Source organism: Strix aluco, chromosome 4 (assembly GCF_031877795.1).
Source record: "Strix aluco isolate bStrAlu1 chromosome 4, bStrAlu1.hap1, whole genome shotgun sequence".
Lineage (NCBI taxonomy): Eukaryota > Metazoa > Chordata > Aves > Strigiformes > Strigidae > Strix > Strix aluco.
In genome coordinates this window covers 10,055,713-10,079,158 of record NC_133934.1, presented here as the reverse complement: position 1 = coordinate 10,079,158, position 23,446 = coordinate 10,055,713, and the positions used below count along the sequence as shown (strand labels likewise).

General features: G+C 38.2%; 1 protein-coding gene across 5 annotated transcripts in view; it reads left to right on the top strand.

The window, feature by feature from the left end:
- Positions 1 to 23,446, top strand: part of ZFYVE28 (zinc finger FYVE-type containing 28) — a 158,400-nt gene that overhangs the window by 68,338 nt on the left and 66,616 nt on the right. For all 5 annotated transcript variants that reach the window (XM_074821963.1, XM_074821962.1, XM_074821960.1 and 2 more), the window contains exon 2: positions 8,380 to 8,520. In XM_074821963.1, the coding sequence (XP_074678064.1) occupies positions 8,380 to 8,520 (141 nt within the window). The remainder of the gene's footprint in view (positions 1 to 8,379; positions 8,521 to 23,446) is intronic.

Below are 23,446 nucleotides of genomic sequence, written 5' to 3'. Positions count from 1 at the left end.
TGATGGCACTCAAAGCTACTTGTTTATGTATTTTAGCTGAAATAGTAGAAATAAGATCAAAATATTTACTTACACTTTACTTACACAGATGTTCACTTGACGTTTTTGTCAGAAGGCAGAAGCTGGGAAAAGTTTCTGTGCTGAGGGCTGTAAGAGCAGTTTCTTTCATCACTGGGCTTGAACAGATGTGTTTTGGAACAAAGTTCTGATTAAATCTTTTTGTTGCAATGATTGATTGTGCTAGTGGTATGATGCCAAGGTAGTTAAATCCTGAACATCTGGTAAGGTGTTCAACCTGAGCTTGTTGAAAGCCTCCTACAAGGCAAATGAGGTTATGTATGAGCAACTTTACACAGATGACTGTGCTCTTACTAAAATATGATACAGAACAACTCAGACTCATAAGCAAGTTTGCTGAGGTAAAGAAAAATAAAGATGCACTTTCAATATGAAGAAACCTAAGGAATGTGCTATGCCTGTCACTACCTGAGAAAGACTACGGAGTAACTCTTTCATAGTCAGCAGGCTTGAACTCGTTGCTGGGTCAGGTTTCCCTCTTCTTAGAGTTTTGTCTATGCCCTTGTTAACGAAGGCATTTATTTCATGATCCAGAAGTAAAACGCTGTATATGGCAGATTGTTCAAAACAGGTTGGTACTGAACAGCAAGGCAAAACTGGTGTTCTACCAGGTCTGCTAAGCAGAAGCAAAATATTGGACCTGCACATCTGGGAGGCAAAAAAGGTAGCATTGCAGGTTACCCACTCTTCACATGCAAAAAGTGGCTGCTCCATCACTTCTCACGCCTGCTTAGCATGTGGGCTTCCCCACGGCAAAATCCTTTTTCTTCCTGAAGTCTATCTTCTTAGAAATTGAAGCTGCGGTTCAGCAGCCTGGCACTCCTATTCAGCAGAGTGCATGTCTGAAAGCTTAAGTAATATGTGTTCAGCGTATGCTTATGTATTTCCCTCAGAAAATATGGATTTGAGCACGTGCTTTTCTAGATTAATATTATGAACACTCAAAAATAGAAACTTCGTATGGTGACTTAATCCATCATGAGTGAAAACCGACTGCGTGGCAGTCTCAAACATTTGCTACTCTAGTTCAGTGTGACCACTATCAGATTTTCTTTTTTGGAGGGTTGGTGGTATACTATTCTGTAGGGGAAGCAAAGCACTTAAATGTGTTTGAAGAGAGTGTGCTAGTATTGCAAAACCTTATCCACCTGATTTTTGTTGTCCAATAAATCATTATCTCACTGGGTTTTTTTGCTCAAGGTGCTGCTAGCATTTTATTGTGTTAACAAGCTGTTCACCTGTCTTTCTTGCTTGTGTAATGATATTCTGTAGATAAATACAGAGCAGCTGGAAAAGCTTTAACCAGGCTGGAGTGTTCCTCACAGTGCTTGTTTTTCACATGTCCTCATGACCATTTACAAATTGCTGATTAACCTCAGTCCTTTTTCTTTCTATGCATGTGCAACAACAGTTTAAGACTTGATTAGATTCTACAAAATATGAATGTTGAGGGAATTTTTTCCCTTTTTTCCTTAACATATAGCACTTCAGGTGGTCAGTAGATTAAATAAGATAAACAAAAACCAAACAAAAAAGCCCCCAAAACATCTGTATATGTGGAGTAGCAGAGTTCCTCCTTCATTTAACATGAAGAAATATTTTTGCTACTAAAATTTGCCATTTGAATTTAACTATCAGAAATTTTGGCTCACCTACCTGTTAGAGAATGATTGTTTCCTACTGTTATTTATTAGCATTTAGAAATCAATGAAAAATTCAAAGGACCTGTCCAAAGGAAGGATGTGAGTGCATTTGCTTGCCTGTGAGGTGAAAAATGAACTGATGTAACAACTTGCTGGTATCCTTTTCTGAAGAAAAACCTTAAGTCTTTGGAACTTGTCATCTACCAGTTAAGCCTACTAGTGCAATTGTGACCGGTGTAGTCAGTTTTCAATGGGATAAATTACTGTCACTGTAAGTCTGTTATTTTTCACACTGGCAATGAATAAACTTAGGACTTTGCACCTAAATCCTATTATTTCAGAACAAAACACTTTTCCCTTCTGGTAATGTTACGTAAGTCTTAGTTAAGTTCAGTTAGCTTAAAACTAGTTACATGCAACATCAGTTGTAAGCTTTAAGAATACTACATTGCCTCGTCACTGGCTATATTTAAAATGCTTAAGACCTAATTCTGCCTTGTGAACAGAACACGTTGTCAACTCATACAATGAGTTGTTTTCCGAAATGTTAGGCAGCGTTTTCTGTGCACTACAGAGTAGGATCAAGTTCTTAACCTATAGCCTTTCCAAATTCCCATCTCAAAGGGAATGTGCTTTCACTTGCGAAGTCCCTTTTCTGATTTCTGGGCTATGCAGTAATTGTTCGTATTTGGCACGGTCTGATAACAGCAGCATTTATTTCAGGGAATGGAAAGTTTGAGGTTGATCCTCTTTATGTGACAATGTGCTCCTTTCCTTTCCCTGAAAATATCGTCGACAGCAGATTTAGACTGAGAACAACTGGGCCCTCAGTAATAGAGACATTTATACCACCCTGTCCCTTACTGAAGGCCATGGCCTTTCTCTAAAACTTTTCCCTTCAGCCGTTAGAGTTGTAGCAGAATAGAAATTGTTGAGCAGGCAGTTGTTTAACCTTCCTGGCTAAGGAAGGGTAGTGTCATGTGGCTCCTACAGCAGTTAAAAGTACCACACATGGACTCTCACCCAATATTGTCCTGTCATTGTGAATGCAGTTACTGCAATGCGTAATAAAATACATGTACTTGTGTAAAATGCACTTTTTACCATTACCAAGTACAACTTGAAAAGTTACCCCGGTGGATGTAGCTTTGCTTTGTTCTCTTGTCAAAGAGCAATCTGGATTTACCATCAGCAAAACATAATTAATGCTTTTCCGAATAGTTTCTTCCCATGGGGATCAAGTCAGGGTTTTTGAGTGTGTGGGAGAGACATAAATGCTTAGTGCTGGAAAAGTGCCAGTGAACTAGGGAGATCTTGAGCCTTTTATCTCAGGTCCATGGGTTTTATTTTAAGCAGGGTTGGGGTTTAGCTGTTGTTCTGAAGCCTTTAGATCAGCAATTCAAAAATGAGGATTATTTTCCACAGGATAACTGACAGGCATCAGAAGGTAGTTATATTGCTAGCTGGTATCTTGCTTGTCTGCATGGTTCCCTTGGTTCGTTGGCTCTTTTGGGATGATGATGATGTCTTCTGTCTCTCTTTCTGTGGTGGTGGTGGGGGGACTCTGTTCCTGTTGTGATGTCAGTATAACAGAAAAAGCCTGAAGAATATCATTACTTCCCTACAAAGGATCATGGGAACTTGGGGGAAACATTTCCTTTAATGTTCAAATTACGTGCCGCTGTCAGTTATGTTTATAAGATGACACATATTTTGTGTGTTACTTGAAAAAGAAGCAGTATTGATACTTGAGAACTGTTGTTAAAAATCATGCAAAAGATGCTTGCAAGTTTGTTTCAAAAGGAGGAAATCCTCCCCAAGAAGAACCCTTATTTATGGAAGTGTGGTTTTCAAGGCGATTATTAAATTACAGAATTACTGTATGGTTTGCGATTGATCTCTTGGCACCCTAGCTTCTTGTTGTAGTATCACTTTTTGGTCTAGCTGTTTACTTTTGTCCTGTGTTGAGAAGTCTGTGCTAAAATTTCTTCCTTTCCCAGTTGACACTTCTTTTAGTGACAGCTTAAGGTTTAGATAGACCAGCTTGTTTACAAGATGTGAGAATAGCATCTTTTCATCTGATAACATGCAATAAGTAATCTTACAGACCTGTTACTTATCTAATAACCTGTAGCTAACAAGTCTCTTAAGATATTTTCCTTTCAACATTCTCTTATAGTCCATATAAATCCTCTTTGAAAAATCAAATCAGAATCCATTATGTAACAAACTGAACTAACGCTAGGCCTATTCACTACTCATTGGTAAGACTTCATGGGCAAAACCCAAGTGTAACCAGTTCAATAGTTAATAGAGCTTTTTCATGTGGACAGTTTTATTCTGACCTTGTGGATGGTAGGCAGTCTTCTGATTTTCATCTCTGACCTAATGAGAGTGGGACGTAATAAAAAGTAAAAATCATTAAAATAAATATTCAGTAACTGATCTTTCATTAAAAAAGATTATGTGTTATTACATGACATGGCTAAATGTTAAAAAGTAACCGATGGTATGCTGATTCTTGTCTTTGTACTGGCTGGGGTGATGGTCCATGTGTATCATACAAATGGGGATAGTAAGTTATGACCCATGTATGAAGTGATGATTTCAAATCTGTGGAGAATGTACTCCAGTGGTATGGTAGGTTATGCACTGGCAATATAGCTACACAGAATAACCTGGACCATTTGGTGGGCTGAATCCTTTTGAATATTACATGTGGGATATAAAGAAGTGTTAGACAGAAGGAATGCAGGGTGTACTTATAGAGACTCCTACCTTGATAGCTCACACTCCAGAGAGTGGGATGATAACAGATTTAAAACAACAATACCACCACACACAAAAAACCTTCCACACACACACCCCCTTGAAAAACAACCAAACAAAAATTCCCCCCCCCCCCCCCCCCCCCCCCCAAATCCTGAAACCGTATGTGCAACCTACAGTGGTGATATGGTTAAAGGGGCTACCGCAGTCTGTGGATACAGACATAGGCAAATATAAGTAACGTAAATACTCGATGCTGGAGTGGTGGAAAGAGGCAAAATGAGCAGTGTCTAGAAGTTGAAATCCAGCAAATTAAAACAAGATATTAGATGCATTCATTTGATGGTAAATGATTAATTACTGAAACAAGCTACCAGGGTAGGTGGTAGGTTCTCTGTTAGGTGCTTTCAAATGAAGTCATTCTGTTAATTTAAGCAGCTGAGTATTGGAATTACTAATTCTTATTTTGCCAAAGAATGATAAGTGATTTGGGTGGAATTATTTGAACGATAATTTTCATAAATTGAAAGTAAAAATTGGCTTTGAGCATGGTGCGTGCTATCTCTTATTTTCTGCTGTACCAGTTGGAACAAATTGAATTTAGAAAGTTGTGGTTATTTGTTCTAAATGGCCCCCTGCTAAGAGATTTAGTTTCATGCAGCTTCAGCTTGCCAGGGACCACATATGATTGACACAGTTAATCAAAGATCATGCTACTAATCCATGCCAAACATAACGCAGTAGAGAGAACTCAATTAAAACTTCTGTTCCTCCAGTTTAAAACATCAGCCATGTGGGAGCTGAGTATCACGGCCTTACTTGTCTTACTTGAGACCGGTCTTAATACATTGCTATATTTTGCTTCTTCAGTGCAATTTAGATGCTTACAAGTCAGCAGTCATGCTTTGCCGCAATTCTACGCATAAACTCCTGCATCTTTGGTTAACAACTTTGTCTAGAAAGTTTTAATGGATGTAGATAAATGCTAAAGGAAAAGGTAAAAATCAGAAATAATAAAAATAATTGGATGGGGAAATGCTGAAAGAAATGCTTTACTAAGCCTTGCTTTATAAATACAGAAGTTTAGAACTAAACAAAATTAAATTTAGTAGCTCAATTATAGGCTCTCCCTCTTATTAGCATTCATTTTGAATTTTGTTTGTTTCTGTGACCATATATCGCAAGCTTTATATTTCTCCCTGGGCACCTTTGTGTCAAGGCTATAGTGAAGACATTATTCAAGACTAAATTTTTGACAGCTTACACTTCGGGTACTGAAACTGCTTAATAAAAGACAGCATTGAAAGGAATAAGAGGAAGAATCTTATGATTGGAAAGGCTCTCTATTTCATAGAAAGTGGCTGTTTAAAGAAGAAAAAAAAAACTTAACACTTTCATTACTACATTTCAGCTGCCTGAAAAGATGTTTTGTTTCTGTCTTGCCTCAGAATTTGGGTGATGTGGTGATGTAGGAAGCCACTGGGCAGTGTGATGGCTCACAGCAATGTTAAAGGTAGCCTTAAATTCACTATTTTCATGCACAAATAAGGCGTGTAGGAACAGGAGTTGGTGCTTCTGTTTTCAGGGATGATTGTTGTCTCATTAAATTGCTGACTGAGAACCAATTCAGCATGTAACACTGAGGGCATATTTGGCATCACTTATAAGACTAAATCTTTTCCCTTAAGTCTTATGGCAATAAAATACTTGTAGCAGTTAACTCCTTGATCCTGTCAAGTGTGGAGGATGTATACTGTTCTCTTCAAAAGGTGTTAATACTCCATTGTTCCTTTCCAGGGACTAATCAGCTGTGCAGGTTTTAAATCTGTTGTGCTACGAAGGCCTGAAAGAATTCTTCTGCAGAATATGTATCTTGTGGACACTAAAATAGGGAGTTTAACAATATGTTGTGGGACCTTCTATTGAAAATATTTTTTTTTAAGTATGAAACTGCCTTTTTTTTTTAAGTATTCCTGACAGCATTTATTTTGCTCTCACCACTTCTGAACCTGTGTTGCTGTTGGCAGAGGTTTGCTACTAATCTTCCTGTGTGAAAGCAGACAGCTCATGTCTTCTGGACTGACGCTGCATGACTGGGTGTATGTGAAGCACAAGATTCAGCTCTCCAGTAGACCTTTATCATGTCTATTAGTGCTCTAAACCTGTGGTTTGCTACCAGCAGCATTTCTGATGTCGCTGCATCCACATGCTCATTCCTTAAGAACTTCGGTATTTTATCCTTTTACAGTAGTGTAAATGTTTTGTGTTTCAGATAGAAAATGTTATGGTTCACAACATATGCTTCCTCATTACACCCTCAGTGGTTTTGTCCTTTGCCATTTGTTGTATTTGGTGATGTTGTCTTTTGAAGTGATGTTATCTTCTGTTTTGCTGTTGACTAATTTCTTCACTGTTACACTTGTTTCTGTTGGTACATGTTGTGCTCTGTACTTATCTTGTACATCTTCATTAGTTGTCATTTAAAATGTGTTGCTGCTTGGTAATTTCTATGCTTCTGCTTTTTTTTTAGTTTATAAAAACAATGTTTTCTTTTTTACCCAAAGATTTTCATTATGTGGAGGTTCTTCCCTATGTTATTTTTTTCTTTCAATGTTTGAGTCTGCTTCCATGCAACTTGGTCTTTATTTTTACTGATTTTATACATAACCTAGTCCTTCTAAAAGTATTTTTGCGTTGTTTCATTCTTTAGTGCATTAAGAATCAATTTCAGATACTTTGCAGCTGTTTGTTTTCTGTAGTATCAGGCATTTTTTCTTTCATCTAGTGACAACTAATTCTAATTCCCAGTCTACAGTTAGTATAGTCTTAATGTTTCTTACACTGTGATTAAAACACACTGTTTTCATTTTATACACATCATCTGCAAATCTTCTGTATGTTTTACTGACTACTTTAGAATATGAGGTTGTGCTTATCTGAGTCCATGAATCTTGGCCCATGCCAAGTTGCTGGCATGTACAAAAAGCTATTTTCTCCCTCCCACTTGTATCTCCACTCCTTTAACAGTCAAAATTCTTACCTCCTCTCTCCGCATACTGATCTGTGCTATTTTTCCAATATTTTGATGAAAGCTTTCACAGGGATCAGAATTTCCAATATTTTTAAAATATTTCCTTTTATAAACTTTTATTATTAATATTTCTCAATATTTTTGATATGCATTCCTTTATTATTCTGTTCTCCATATTATAGTTGCTATTTTGTTTTAATGTGGCCAAAAATCCATTGTGATAATTCTGTTCTTTGCCACTTGGAAGACTTGTGGTGTAATTTTTTCTTTGTAATGCTTCATTTAGTCATATTATTTGCTTTGTGAAGTCTTCGCTATTTGGTGCAGCTAATGCATCTGGTAGTTTCAGTACGTCTCCCTTCTGTGACTTGATTCTTGTGATCCTCAAAGTGAGGATTCTGACCAGGCAGCACTGTGCATCATGTTGTAGGGGTTACCACAGTGCTTGATAGATTATCACATTGCTTGATAGATTTTGGGGGGTTTGTTTTAACTTGGAAAGCAATTTTGTCTTGTTTTTTGTAGAACTGAAGTGTACTTTTGTTTAATAAACAAAACTTGTGATTCAGTTGTTTGCTTCACCAGGTAATTATGCCACAAGTAGTGAGAATGCCGGTTGGTTTTGGAGATAACAGTAGCTGAGTAATGCTCCAAGTTCTTTTGCAAGAGTTTTTTTTTAATTCAAAGTAGAAAAAAATTTGTGTGTAAATACCTCAAGATCATTCTTTTCCTTACTGCCATGCTACTTATGTCTTACACTTCAAAAAAAAAAAAAATCACAATAAATATAATTATCTGAAGTGGGGTTTTAGTTGCAAAAGTAATGTGATATTGTATATGTCTCTGTCTTCAATACAGAGAACAGACCCGCAGCTCCTTGCTCAGTTCTACTACGCTGATGAGGAACTAAATCAAGTAGCAGCTGAACTGGACAGTTTGGATGGAAGAAAAGATCCACAGAGATGTACACTGCTAGTCAACCAGTTTCGCTCTTGTCAGGTAATCAAGATGGTACCTTCCTGATTTCACTGACATTTTTGTGTATGTTATTGTATTAAGTAGTTTTTATTGTCAAATCCCCTTAAACCGAACCTTTGGTAGGTAGATACATGCCTTAATTTAAAGGGTATATTTTTGAAAACATGATAAATTAAATCTACTGCATCTCATTTGAGAGTGTTGATGGTTTCCCTTAAATAAGAACACACATTAAAGACTTTGTTTCCTTTATATAAAATAAGCTTACAGAGCTTATTAGAACTTGAGAAATATTTGAAAATTTCAGGCAGTATAAAGTAGCCATTCTTTTATAGCTGCTCAGCTTTCATACTTCATGAATCTGATAGTTTTTCATTAGTAAGTGAACTATGTGAAGACAGCTGGTAGCTTTGCTGATTTTTTGGAAAGAATGTTACCTGCTTCATGTGAATAGTCCTGAAGATGAGAGGAGCTACTGAGGAGCCAAGCAAAAGATGGTCTTTACCTGTAAATTATTTCAAAAGTATGAATCTGTGTCTAAGTTCCTGTTGTATAATCTGGTTCACCTAGACAAAGATTTCTGAGAGATTTGCTGTAACTATGGCTATACTTTGAGTGATACTTTGAAGGGAGAAGAACCAGACACTGGAAAGACCAATTCATCCAAATCTAGCTCTAACTTGGATGGGTTTGTGATTTGATTTATTAGGAAGAAAAAGTTCAGAAATTGAAAAGCAATGGAAAAAATATAACTCTCCCTGTCATGCTGAATGCCATTCTACACCAAGTTTTTCAACAACAAAATTCAAATTTTTAGAGGTAGAAACTACTTCTGTGGTACACTTCGTACTTGCACAAATGCTTTGGTACTACTTCTCCCAGTCATATCTGAGAAAAACACTTGAAATCAAAGTGTTCAAGTCCAGAATACGCCATGCTCAGGTGGTAGGAGGATTTCTGTATGAAAAGTAAACACTTGCTGTCGACCTAGGAGAATTGTAAGTGGAAGGACCTTAGTAGTAAAGATTCATTTACATCTCCACCAAGTAAAAACTGGCAGTTAAGTGTAAAGGCTGTATTTTGATTCACCCCTTGGTAGAATTTCTTACTGTTACTAACAATAAAATGTACCAAACTTTGTTATGTGGAAAAGTTTCATCACTAATCAAGTTAAGATGAGTTTGAAGAACAGTGCCCTGATCATTATAGCAAGTATTCACATTAAGTTAGCTGAGTCTGAAAAGAAAAAAGTCAGATACTATGTGCTTGCTTGCAAGAAAACTGGATTTTAAAAGTGTAGGTTTTTTGAAGGGCGCTTACAGAGGAGTTGACAGTCAATGTATTGTTATGTCAGAAACAATTTGAATATTTCTGCCTGCTTTGAATATCTTCAGTTTTCTACTGTATTGTCCCTGGAGAAAACTGTGAAGTTGAAGGGTTTACCAATCTGTAAGCTTAATAACTGTCAAAATTCAGTGATTTGGAGGGTAAAAAATAGAGGTGAGAGTTATTTTGAAAGGTCACTGACCTTAGTCTTCTGTGTGATGGATCAGCTGTATGTAAATCACTCTTCACAAATACTTATCAAACCTCCAGTAATGGACATTCCACAAACATTGTAGGCAAAAATCTTTCCAGGCGGTTTTTTTTAGGAAAGGTTTTCTGATAATAATTGAGGATGAGCAATATCATGGTGCAGGATCATCGTGTTTGTGGTTGCATCCCTGGAGATGACAATTTATTCCCTGTTTCTCTGCAGGTGCACAGGCTTTCCAATTTGTTACTTGTAGTATAGGGAGACTTGAGGAGCTGTTCTGTTCAAACAGTAGCTTCTCTGAGTGTTTCACCTATAGGAATGCAAGAAATGAAGACTCGGATAGCTCCTTGGTCAGTTGCTTGGCTTGTTATATAGTGACTCACCACCTTGTGACTCTTAATACCTTCTGATGCCTGGTAATTTCTTTTCATTTGTCAAACAGATTGCTGTTACTAAAACAATCTGTTGCTAAAGCTGAAAGAAAAGATGGAGATAGTTGGGTTTTTTCATGTAGTTATTTTTGTAATTTCTAATTTTCAAAGTTCAGCAGAATAGGTCAGATCATCATCAAATGTCATGTCAAAAATGGCTTTGCTAATTAGGACTTACATTATTTTGTAGTACTTTGTGTGAAAGCAATATTTATTGGTTTTTCCTTTTAAGAATTTGTCATGTAAATGCCAAAAAAGAGAAAGAGCACTATTTTAGTAAGGATTCAGAATGTACGTATTTGCTAATCAAATATTTCATGGCAAGAGGAAAATTGTGGATTAGTCCTAAGGTATGGCGGAGTTTGAGGAAGATGGAGAACAAGCAGCTAGCCCTGAGGTCAAAATGCTTGTAATGGAACGTTGTGCATGTGAAAGTAGGGTAACAGCGACATTGTGCAATACTTCTGTTATATCTGCAACAACAATCACACAATTCTGAGACTTTTTTTTTAGGTATGTGGTCTTTCTGACTCATCAAGCAATGCTTTTGAAAAGGAACTTGTGACCCAGAACATAGTTAACCAAACTCCCTTTTTTTGCATGATTTCTTTTTTCCAATTTTATACTTTTTTTTCCATGTATTATTAAGGTTTCCAGGTTATTCCCAGTTTTTATCTCCATGAACTATACAGAGACAGTCTTTCTATCAGATTTTAGTGTTTCATAGGGACAGAGATTTCTCAAATCCCTTGACTTTTTGCCTTTTCATCTGATTTTGAAATTAATTAATTGTTCCTGGGTTGCTTATTTTCATATGATTTACTGATATTGTCTGCTTGATTAACAGATGATGTTTTGAAATTTTATTTTGTTTTATTATCTAGAGAAATATCTTTAGTGTGATTTTTCTGAAAGATCAACAGGTCTTGCAAACTGCCTTTCTATGCTGCTTCCAATATCACGTGGTATTGACTTTCATAAGAAGTAATGGTACTTTGTGTACACTCTTTAATTAATTACTCATGCATTTGTGATCATGCTCTAAATTAATTTGCCTTGATCATTACTATTTTCACAGTGATGAATAGCTTGTTACTTGAGTTGATAAACTGGTTTAAAACAATTTCCTACTATTTAAATGGAATTAGGTTTATTGTTTGATATTACAGAACTTCATTGGTTTTTTAAGAGTACAGACAGGAAAACCCCTTTGTTTCTAACGCAGAGATTTTGTTAGGACTTGATAGGTAAATGTTGAACCTGTGCACAAGTACTTTACACTGTGAAAATGTTTTCAGGATCATAGTACTTGCTTACTGTTTCAGTATGCTGAGAATTATTTCTCTGCCTACAGTAGCGAGGTCTCAGAATAGCATATGAGTCAGTTCCCAGCATGGTTTTGTCAAAATTATTCCTTGAACTGCAGTTTCTGTCTCAGCAATGTGTAATTTGATCTGCTAAAGTACACTAGGAAGGAATTTGCCCCTGTCAGGGCACTGACCTGAAGCAAACTGTAGACTTGCCTGGCTGCGTTACCCCTTGTTCTGTACCACAGAATAGTAAAATAGGGAATTTATAATATTTGTGAAACATGACTGTTTCTGGCTCACTAGTAGGAGTGATTGATGCTGTGTTGACTGGTAGCATATTATACTGGCTCTTCACTCTTTTCCTGATATTTGCCTGCTTGGGAAGCACCTCTTGAGTTACTGCGATTGGCAATCCAGCATTTTAAAGTCAGCTATCAGCAGTTTGGCTTTACTGTAACATTAGGTTTTAAAATGTAGCCTTTAGTTGGCTCCTTCCTGCATAGGTCACTCCTCCGTATAGTCAGTGAGGAACAGAGACGTATGAATCTCAACCTCATTATCTATCACAGTGTAAGTTAATGTTGCTGAGGAATTGGAGCTCTTAGAGAAAGCTGAAGCATATTTCAGTGTTCTGTTGTTATCACTTGTCTGTCTCAATTTCTGTAGCAATATAAAATGTGATGAATGTTATAAAAAATGCTGTGTTTCAACCAGACTTATCTCCGTATTTCTTCCAGCTCAATTTAACAACTGAAAGCATCAGTATGAGATGAGTTGAGATTCAAGTGTCAATGAAAACAAAGCTTTGTCCTTATTTTAAAGGAATACCTGTTCCAGAGGGGTTCAAACCTGCAGGCTGAAGAAGCTTACTGTAGAGTGTGGAAAGAGGGTAAAAATGGCCTGTAAGAAACAATGAGTAAAGGATAAAATGCTGCTGGGAGCCCATCTGGGCTCCTTTCTTAGTGGCATGTTAAAATCATGGATTCATAGAATGATTTGGGTTGAAAGGGACTTTAAAGTTCCAACCCCCCTGCCATGGGCAGGGACACCTTCCACTAGACCAAAGCCCTGTCCAACCTGGCCTTGAACACTGCCAGGGAGGGGGCAGCCACAACCTCTCTGGGGAACCTGGTCCAGTGTTTCACCACCCTCACAGTAAAGAATTTCTTCCTTGTATCTTATCTAAAACTACCCTCTTTCAATTTAAAACCATTACCCCTCGTCCTATCCCTACACTCCCTGATCAAGAGTCCCTCCCCATCTTTCCTGTAGCCTACTTTAAGCACTGTAAGGCCACTATAGGGTCTCCCTGGAGCCTTCTCTTCTCCAGGCTGAACATCCCCAACTCCCTCAGCCTGTCCTCACAGGGGAGGTGCTCCAGCCCCCTGATCATCTTTGTGGCCTCCTCTGGACCCATTCGAGCAGCTCCATGTCCTTCTTGTGTTGGTGCCCTCAGAGCTGGACACAGCACTGCAGGTGGGGTCTCACGAGAGTGGAGTAGAGAGGGAGAATCCCCTCCCTCGCCCTGCTGGCCACACTTCTCTTGATGCAGCCCAGGATACAGTTGGCTTTCTGAGCTGCGAGCACCCATTGCTGGCTCAGCCATAGTCAGTTTTCTACCCACTAATACCCCCCAAGTCCTTCTCTGCAGGGCTGTTCTCAATCCACTCATCCCCTAGTCTGTATTGATATTGGGGATTTCCCTGACACAGGTGCAGGACCTTGCACTTGGCCTTGCTGAATCAAAATCAAAATTTTAATTAAAAAAACCCAAGTATCCTATTCTTCATCTTTGAAATATGCTTTTTGTGTATCTTAAAAGCTTGAAAACATTTGCTTTCTGAAGCTGGAGATGGATGGATAAGACAATTCTAAAAGTAGGGAAAGCTCTTCATCTGGTACTCTGGTGTCTTATTGAAGCAGTGATGATGTTTGATAATGGGTCACTCTAGGAGGTGATTACCAGTTTCAGCCTGATACAGGGAAACCGGTCCAGCTGCCTTTTACCTCAGCTTGCACCATGTACGTGGGCAGATTTCTAGATTGCTTTTTTCTTTAATATAAAAGAAACCAAACACCACCACCACCCCCCACCCCCAATGCTGAAGTTGTTGCTGGGTTTGAAAAATGCCTAGTAAAATTTCCCAAGTGGGGGAGAGTCATGACTGAGCTGTGGTGAACTCTGTCATAGCGCATGCATGGATTTCTCTGTAGTGGGAAATGGAAAGGATCTTCAGAATGTGATTTTTTAAAATTTTTTCTTTTTATATATATATTTAAAAATAAATAAAAGTTGGTGTAGCATGGAATGACAACACAGGTGACAATCAATAATGCACAAGGGTGAAACTCAAGCTAGATTGACAAGTTGCTAAATAATGAAAAGGGAACTTATCTTTGTATACAAAATACAATTAATTTTTTATCAGTGAAAAAAGGGATGTGATCATATTATATTAAATAGTGCATGCTGGGGAAGCCATAGGTTGTTATTGAAGGGGCTCTGATGTGAGGTTATACTGCACCATCTGCTCACAATGACAGCATTCATTGCATGCAAACTCCTGTGGAAAAACACTTTAAAAGATCAGTCCTGACCGTATCAAAGTTCATCTTTTTTATTAATGCGATGCCATTAGTATAATATGTATCAACAGTAATGATGATGATAGGCAATAGCAGGGTCACTTGGCAATTAACATAATACACTTCAATTTATTGGCTATTTTCACTTAATATCAAATCCCCTTGAGGCATACATTGGACTTCCCCGTTCATGTGCATTACCCACCAAGTGCACCCATCTCCTCAAGTAAAAGTAATCCCACACATGGGTTTACCTTTACCCAACGCAGGAATAACCCAGACTGTCTTCCCCAGCATCTTTTTAATACGCACTACAGGGACTTTATCCTCATCTACAGGATGTAGAAGTTTGAGCAGGGCCAGCCTGGTTGGCAGATCCTCTAGTATTGACTAACCAGGTGATGTTTGCTAAATGCATGCCCAATGTTTGAAAGTTCTACCATCCATCGGTCCCAGTATAGTTTTTAGCAACCCATCGTACCGCTCAATTTTCCCAGAGGCTGGTGTGTGATAGAGGATGTGATACCCACTCAGTGCCATGTTCTTTGGCTCAAGTGTCTATGAGATTATTTCAGAAATGCATCCCATTATCTGATTCAATTCTTTTCAGGGTGCCACCACAAGACTTGCTTCTTAAGGCCTAAAATAGTGTTCTGGGCAGTGGCATGGGGCACAGCATGTGTTTCTAACCATCTGGTGGCTGATTCCACCATTGTGAGCACATAGCATTTGCCGTGCTGAGTTTGTGGGAGCATGATATAATCAATCTGCCAGGTCTCCCCGTATTTATAGTTTGACCATTGCCTTCCATACCAAAGGAGTTTTAACCGTTCGGCTTGATCGCAGCACATGTCTCCCATTCATGGATAACCTGTCCAATGGTGTCCATGGTGAAGTCCACCCCTCGGTCACAAGCCCATCTATATATTGCATCTCTTCCCTGATGGCCTGAGGAGTCATGGGCCCAGTGAGCCGTAAGTTTTTCACCTTTATGTTGCCAGTCCAGATCTGCTCAAGCCACCTTAATCTTAGCAGCTTGATCCACCTCTTGGTTGTTTTGATGTTCTTCAGTGGCCCAGCTAGGTCAGTTGGTAGAGCATGAGCCTCTTAATCCTCAGGTTTGTGGGTTCATGCCCCACCTTGGGGAGGAGTTGTGGTTTGAACTCAGCCGGCAGCCAAAGACCATACAGCCGGTTGTTCACTCTCCTCCCACCTGGTGAATGAGGGACAGGACTGGAGACACATAAGGAAACTCATAGGTTGAGATAAAAAAACAGTTTAGTGATTGAACTAAAACAAAGCAATAACAATAATATAAGATACAAACAGGTAATGCACAATGTGGCTGCTCACCGCCTGCTGACTGATACTCAAAAGAACAACGATCCTGCTGTTGTAAACTCGGAAGCGAGAGGGAACCTGCCTCCTCTATATTCTGAGCATAACGTCACATCATGTGGAATACTCCATTGGCCAATCCAGGTCTGGTGTTCTGGCTTTGCCCCCTCCCAGCTCAAGAGAAAATTAAACTCTATCCCAGCCGAGACCAGGACAGGTGGTCATCCATTTAAAGCATGAGGGGATAACAGGAGAGCAAGACTAACATTTTATTTGTACTTAGAACAGTATTCTCTTTTTTGTCCAGGTGTCACCAGTTTTGTTCAAACTTTAAAAAACGGTATTTTATTATTTGTGAAAGAGAACCTGGCTATAGAACACTCTTAATTTATGAGGTTATGAAGTCTTTTAACATTTTATTTAAGAAGATAAGATGATATTTCATTTCTTAATGCATGATTATTTGCCCCAGATCATACTTTTTATATTAAGTAAACCAAACATGTTGGTATCTTGATTGAATATTGACACAGTGGACCTGAGACACACTGGTGTAGTTCCCAGAGCATTTGAAGGCTAAATGAGGATGGTGGAGCCAGGTCATTTTAAAACTGACTTTTCTCAGCATTTGTTAAGTATGAGACTCTACCAGATCCAATTCTGTAGGAATTAATGTAATGTGACGTGTGTGATTATCAGGGGCTTTATACTTCTCCCACATTCTTCAACAGTGCCATCAGAGGATTGCTGTCAGCTCTGCTATATTTCTCCTTTTCAAATTTTTTCTTTACTGTTGCAAAGAGGGATAAATTCTAGTGTCAGCCACTGAATTGTTTATGTAGTCTCATGACTTAAATATACTGCAATTTGCCTTCTTTCCTCCATATGCATGTGGTGGCACCATGTTAGCAAGATTAACAATACATGCAAATAATTTATTTGGTGATATTTCTGTTCTTGGGGATTAAGTCTGTTTTCTTTTATTAAAAGCTTTTTCACTTAATTGTATGAGGAAAAAAACCCCTTTCATTTGATTTTTCTTTAATGCTGGAGAAATATGATAAAGACTAGAGGGCAAATTATTTTTTTAAAGACAGTTCTTAGTAGTGAAATTGAATTTTTATTGTAACCTTAACATACTTGACAGTTAAAATAAAGGCTGGCTTTTTCATTATGAAATACTTCATGAATCATTAACTATTAAATCTATTTTCAAGGAATATAACACCAATACTATAACATTATTTGTATATATTTCAAATATGAATAATGGATTATTATGAGGAATAGTGTGTGGAATATTGTGCAACCTTGTTTTCTTATGTGTCAGGTTGTCATAAATAAGTTTTCATTAAACAAAAAGAAGCCTTTAGATGTTTATCTACGTATATTATGCATTGAGCACAGCAAGGACTTTTAGAAGTAGGGATTACAAAATATTTTGGAGTTTGAAACAATAGGTCCTGTTGTTACTGTTAGTGTATACTTTAACAATAAACTACTAATTGAACAGCTGCAGTTCAAGGTGATGGGAAGAAAATAAACTTTACCCATTAGGGTAGCTTTGTTCAGTCATTGTAATTCTATAATTAGAGAGGAGGAGAAGCTTAAATTGTTTAGTCATAACTCTGAGTTGCTTTTGTGGTGTAAAGATACAGGGATTGTTTTCTGCCTCAAACTTATGCTTTGGAAAGAATTTGTGTGGGCTCATTGCAGCACAATGTTCTTGGTAGAAAAAATGCAGGCTTTAAGACGGTCATTTAAAAAAGTACTCTTTTAAAGAATTACCTGTATTAGCAAGTTAGTATTGCTTCAAAGAAGTTTAAATGGTTGATGTGAAAACAGCTTGTGATAAGGAAAGGTTTGATGTTGGAGAGCAGGCGTCAGATGTTAGGCTTTGCTGCTACATGCTTTTGCGCTGCTTGCACACATAAAAACTTCCCATTTTAAAGGCTTTGGGAAATAAATAGTTGTGTGAAATGAATTATGAAGAATGCGTGCTGTGTTGGTTAAGAATGCATACCTTTTTGCTAATGCCATCTACTTTCTCCTACAGGATTTCCAGTTTTTACATAGTAGCATGATTTTTTTCAACATGTCAAAGTATTGCTGAGATGAACAGCAGTATTACCCCAAGTACATGGTTCTTCCCACTGCAAAGTAAATAAAGCTAACTTCCTTTATAGGCAAATACTGTTCCTTGTTCCATAGTTCAGAAAAAAGCCCAGAACATAATTTAAAAGCTATAGTGCTGTTGATACTACTGTGACGTACACAATGTAAGTTCCTGGTTTTGCCCTGAGAATACATTTTTAGTTCTCAGGGTTTCTGTGCATGAAGATTACTTAAACAAATACCAAGCAACAGATACTTGTATTCTTTGATTTCTCAGTTGCCCCAGGGTATCTGTAACTATTGCTAAAGTTGTTGTTGTTCCACTTACATAGTGCTTATAATAAAACAATGTAGTAGTTCATGTAGAAGCATAAGTGATCATCTTCAGGCTGCAAAGCTTGTTGAATTGATTTGTGCAACTGAGGTGCTGAGATAAACTGTCTTATTGATGTAAGCTCTTGTAATTTTTGCTTTAGAATTGTTCTGATACTGTGAGAAGGTCTTTGGTTTTTTTTCTGGTTAGGTCTGATGTAGGCTCATAAATAAACATGGCTGAATTCTAGCAGGCTTGCAGAGTCATGTCTACTTTTGACTTGCATGATAACTGGGATTAAAAAATATTTTCTGTTTTCAAACCTCTGGCCTCAGTGTCAGCCCTCTTTATTATTTGTACTATTGTCCTCCATAGGGGTTTTGCAAATTTGACTGGAAAATTTAACCCTGTAGCTGGAATGCGAAGAGTTCTCTCAGTAGATCTAATTAACATATTTGTGGTTGTCTGGCTTATTCTGCAATGCAATTAAGAGTCTAAAAGTATATTTTATAGTTGAGAAAAGAAAAATTTGAGGGCATTTCTCAACAGGAAGGCAGTATTATCTTTGCATAAATTCTTAGGAGATCCTTAAATCACTCATTTAAAAGATACGGCTAGTAGAAATGATCCTAGGCCTGAACACTCTGTGTTAGAGTAGAGGTCTCCCAAAGATTTGGGCTCTGCGTTTTCAGTTGAACTGTTGTTGGATATAACTCTTTATTGGCGGTATAATAGCACATTGGTCTGTCTTTGCTGTCTACAGCTGCAGAAATTCAACATAACTCTCTCAATTAGCTCTGTTCAGTGAGATCAGATTTTCCACTGTTTCTTAATGCAAAGTGTGTTTTTTCTCTCTTAGCAGGTAAAGGCTTTTAAATCTACCAGTGCACTGGATTAACACTGCTAGGTTTCATAACTGTATTAATGGAAATGCATAAAATGATTTCACAAAAAATATTTACGTAAATTTGAGTGGTTTTGGTCAGAGTCCTATGATAACTTCAGCGGCTGTGCATGCGGATTGCCCAGTCTTTGATTCAAGCAATCCCTTGGGCACTCAGTAGAAATGTTATAAAGACTTCAGTTTCAGTAAATCCCTTAGCTTTATTGCTTGGATATATGGTTGAGTATGGGCAAACAAGATAAACTTTGATTTTATAAAAAAAATCTGCACAAATGTGTATTTCTGTGTTATCACACATAGTATGCCACAGTTCCTTAGGCATAATTCCATGGTCCATTGGCAGTGACAATTTAAAGGTTTTCATTTCAAATTTACACTATTCTTGTTCCCATCCTCATAGTTCAGCGTGGCACCCTCTCAAAGTGCACAGCTTCCCATTAGCTTAAACTGATTTCAGACTGTGGTACTACCAAAAGAGATAGCCTTGTCTGTCCGTCCTTCCTTCCAGCACCAGTCCGTGTGCTCCAGGAGCCTGGCTTGTGATCCAGCCAGTGGGTGAACAGCCATGGAACGGGTGGGATCACCTGGGAGTCTGGTTGTAGAGGAGGCTTTGGTGGTGTCATACTCTCAGCCAAATGGTCATGTTGATTCACTGTGTGTGTGGATGCACGATGGCGTGAAAGTGCTGACATAGAGCTGGAGGAGTATCTGCAGACAGAAGCGGAGAGAAGAGCGGTGGGTGTGTAGATCCTTATCCATAGCAAGTTTAAGCTGTGGTCAGCTTTAGACCTCTAGGAAACCATGTCTTTAGCTGTACTGATGCATGTATTTTCAGGGTCATTCTGTGCACTTTAACAGGAAATGAGCTGGGTTACTATGGATCAGTGCACTGAAACCATTCACATATGCCCTCTGTAGAGTAAGCTGAGAGTGCGGGTGAGACAGCCTGTGACAGCCTGGAGACGGGAACAAAAGCTGCAAAGTAGGTGAGATAAGGACCTGACTTCTCAAGTTGGCCTTGCTGCCTGACGCCTACACTGTAAAATGGCCTTACGCTGTTTGCTGACTGTCTTTGATGAAAAGTGGCTTTCTATTTCAGGTGTAAAAGAAACTTATCTGAAGGTGTCTCCTATTTTCTGATAAGTTTAAGTGGTATGAGAATAATGAGTTTCTAGGGGGGAAAAAAAAAGCCGTTTTATTCTGTACCTTATCTGAATTGTATCCATGCTGAAGAGAAAGCAATTTTTAAAAAAGTCAGCATTAATGAGAATCCCTTGATGAAGAAGGTATCTGTGAAGAGCTGTTAAATAACTCGTAGGACAATGCTGGTGTCATAGTGGATTGGCAGTAAGTTATCTAAGAAATACTAATTGTATTCATTAACATTCCTGACAAGAGCAAACTGGGAGTATGTACCATAATCACTGTGAACAATGAACAGTTCAGGGGTGCGATGTTTTCATGTTTGATTGCGTCTGTCCGTCCAGGAACATTTTCTTGTAGAATTAAGCAGATATAGATCTCGTTAAACGAGACAAGTTAGACTAAAGATGTTAGAAACTCCCTGCTGGATTCTGAAATCTAATGATTGGTTAGAAGTTGGCAAGAATCTATTTCTGATGTTATTTTGTTAATTGATACAAAGGTTAAACAGTGTGGATTGAGCCAGGAATACTTTTAGCTAAAGTAATGGCCAGGTCTTTCTACTCTGCTTAATTTGCAACCCTTGAGACATTATATTAGTTATGTTAGTGGAGGTCAATGAAGGAGACAGCAGGATAATTATTGAGATTGAGGGAAGAGGTTGATTGAAAGAAGCCTTCATGTTCCCAAAGTTTAGAAACTGTAGTAGAGGAAGGTATTTGTTAACAGTAGAGGGATGAAGTAGGAACTGAAAGCAGATCCAGTCCAGCCTGTTCAGTTGTATCAGAACTCCTGGGCGTTACTTATTGATCTGTGTGAGGAGGGAATCATACTTGTTTTCTTTTTGTGAGGCTTTTTCCGAAATACAACAGGGCTGGTGGGCTCCAGAGAATTTCTCATAAGCAATGTATTTAAGAGATTTGATGTAGGAAAGCTAGAAATTCGTGCCAGAAGGATTGGGCAGTTGGCTACTGGAGAGTAAGCCAAGCCTTGTTCAAAGCAAAAATCTCTCTCATACAATCTCTTCCAATTTAATTTGAGTGGGGAAAAGTGAGTGAAACTGAGAAGAAAAGCATTTTTAAAGTGATGATGTCAAGATTAACCTTAAATTCTGGACAATGCACACTTCTGCTGTACTGTTTATCTGTGATAGTAGAACTTTAAGTTGTTTTCCTATAGTTTCATCTCCAGTTCAGTTGTTTTGTAAGTGATTACAGTGTTTGTCATTTGATTACTCCTAGTAATGATTACTTGTGTGAGTTGCATTGTTCCAACAGATGTCTTATCTGTGTTGCCTGATATCTTCAGACAGTTGTTGTCAGGTACCTGTTTGCTATTTGGGTATGCAACTGAGTGAAAGCTTGTAACATTTCTTTTGAAAACATGCAGGTTTGTCAACCCTTTCATATGTCTTTACTATACTTCAGAGCACTGTGAATTAAGAAAATGAACTTGAGTATACTTGTGCGAAATACACTAAATAGTCTGTAAGTATCAGAAGTTGATTTTTCTTCTGTTGGACTTAGGCCACAAAAGCAGATTTCAAATTTACCTTTTTTCCCCAGAAATCTTAAGCAATCAGTGTAAAGTCTCTTCTGCCCGTGATGGTAATGGTTGAGTGATCTCTCCCTGTCCTGATTTCAACTCATGAGCCTTTTGCTATCTTTTCTTCTCCCTTTTTCAGTTGAGGAGGGGGAGTGATAGAACAGCTTTGGGCACCTGGTGTCCAGCTAGGGTCAGCCCACCACACAGTGGAATGGTATAGCTAGGAAGAAACCAAATATGCAGCAATAAACATTTCTAATTAGTAAATTACAGAAATTGTGTCTTTTTAAATCTTGTCTAACAGCTTTTCTTCATTGTTGTTGGGATACTTTTGGTCATGTGTATTATTTTTCACTATAGAATGATTAGCATGATGGCTAGAAAATATAAAATGCTTCACCGTAAGTTGGGCCATCAGTACAACTCTATCAACTAACAAGAATTTTATTTCCTTTCTGCATTTTGGATTCATATTTGATCTTATGTAGAGAGTGATTAATATTGTAAGATATTTTTTTCTTTGAAAAAAGGGTCGTAATAATGTTTACTACTCTAGTCTTGAATTGTGGTTTCCCATGTTAACAAGCTTTTTCATGTGTTTCTACTTGCTCATATGGATCAAATAGGTCATTCGGAGAAACTGCCTGTTAACCAAGACTGTGGGAAGAGTGGATTGAAAATGCTGTACACTGCAGGTCAGGGAATTTATTTGCAGTAGAGAACTGTAGGGAGGAAAGCTGGCTCCACACCAGCTCAGCACTGAATGTGTTGGGGATGCATGATGCTTTCACGCTGCAGCAGGGGAAGGCCAAGCAAGGGTGGCAGTAAGTCATGATTGACTCTGTTCTGGTCATGGCCTCAGCTGTGGCACAGCTTTGGAGTGGTACAAAGAGGGCGGTGTGAGCTCTGTACCAGGCTGAAATACTTCTGTGCTTGGGAAATCTTGAAGTACATTTTAGGGCCGTTTTGGGATCACTGTGCCGTGGTAGGAAGGCAGTTGCCTGGTACTGGTACAAGCGAAAGCCCGTTTTAGGTTTATTGCAGCAGATACCCACGTTCAAAGTGAATGTCTTTTATCCTTCTGTTGCTATGAAACTATGTAAAAGAGGGTGTTAGTATACCAGGTTACTTGCTGGATTCTTTTCAAATGTCTTTTAATATAAGACAAGCATTTTAGAGTCTTTATAGAAAAGGCATAAGTTTGTATACACTGCTGTAGGAACATGTCTGTATCCATGATATTTATCTAGTACTATTTTCACAGAATCACAGAATGTGATATTTATCTAGTAATATTTTGATTCACTGTGGACAAAGTTCTTAAGTTGTCTCTTAGTGATAAAGGGAGGCTTGGTTGAAGAGCTCTGTACTGAGAACAGTCTTTCGGTACAAGTTTGGGCGTACTTCATTTCAGTAGAGACAGCCCTGTCTAATATTAGTTAATGGCTTTTTGGTGTGGAGGAGTAAAACAGCTTTTTTTTTTTTTTTTCCCCCTTATGGTAGTGTCAGGAGCACTTAGATTTTTGTGATCTGAAAATGCTTTTTTCTGCAGAGACATGATGATGCCCTGTAACAATGCTGCACTTAATGCGGTCTCTCAAGTTGGTCTTAAACAGCCCTTCTGTAAATGGGGGTTCCTCTTTTATTTACTGAGCTATATTTGTGTGGCTAGTAAGAAAAGAGGGAAATGAATTCCATGATTAGGTCTTCGTGTCAGAAACAGAG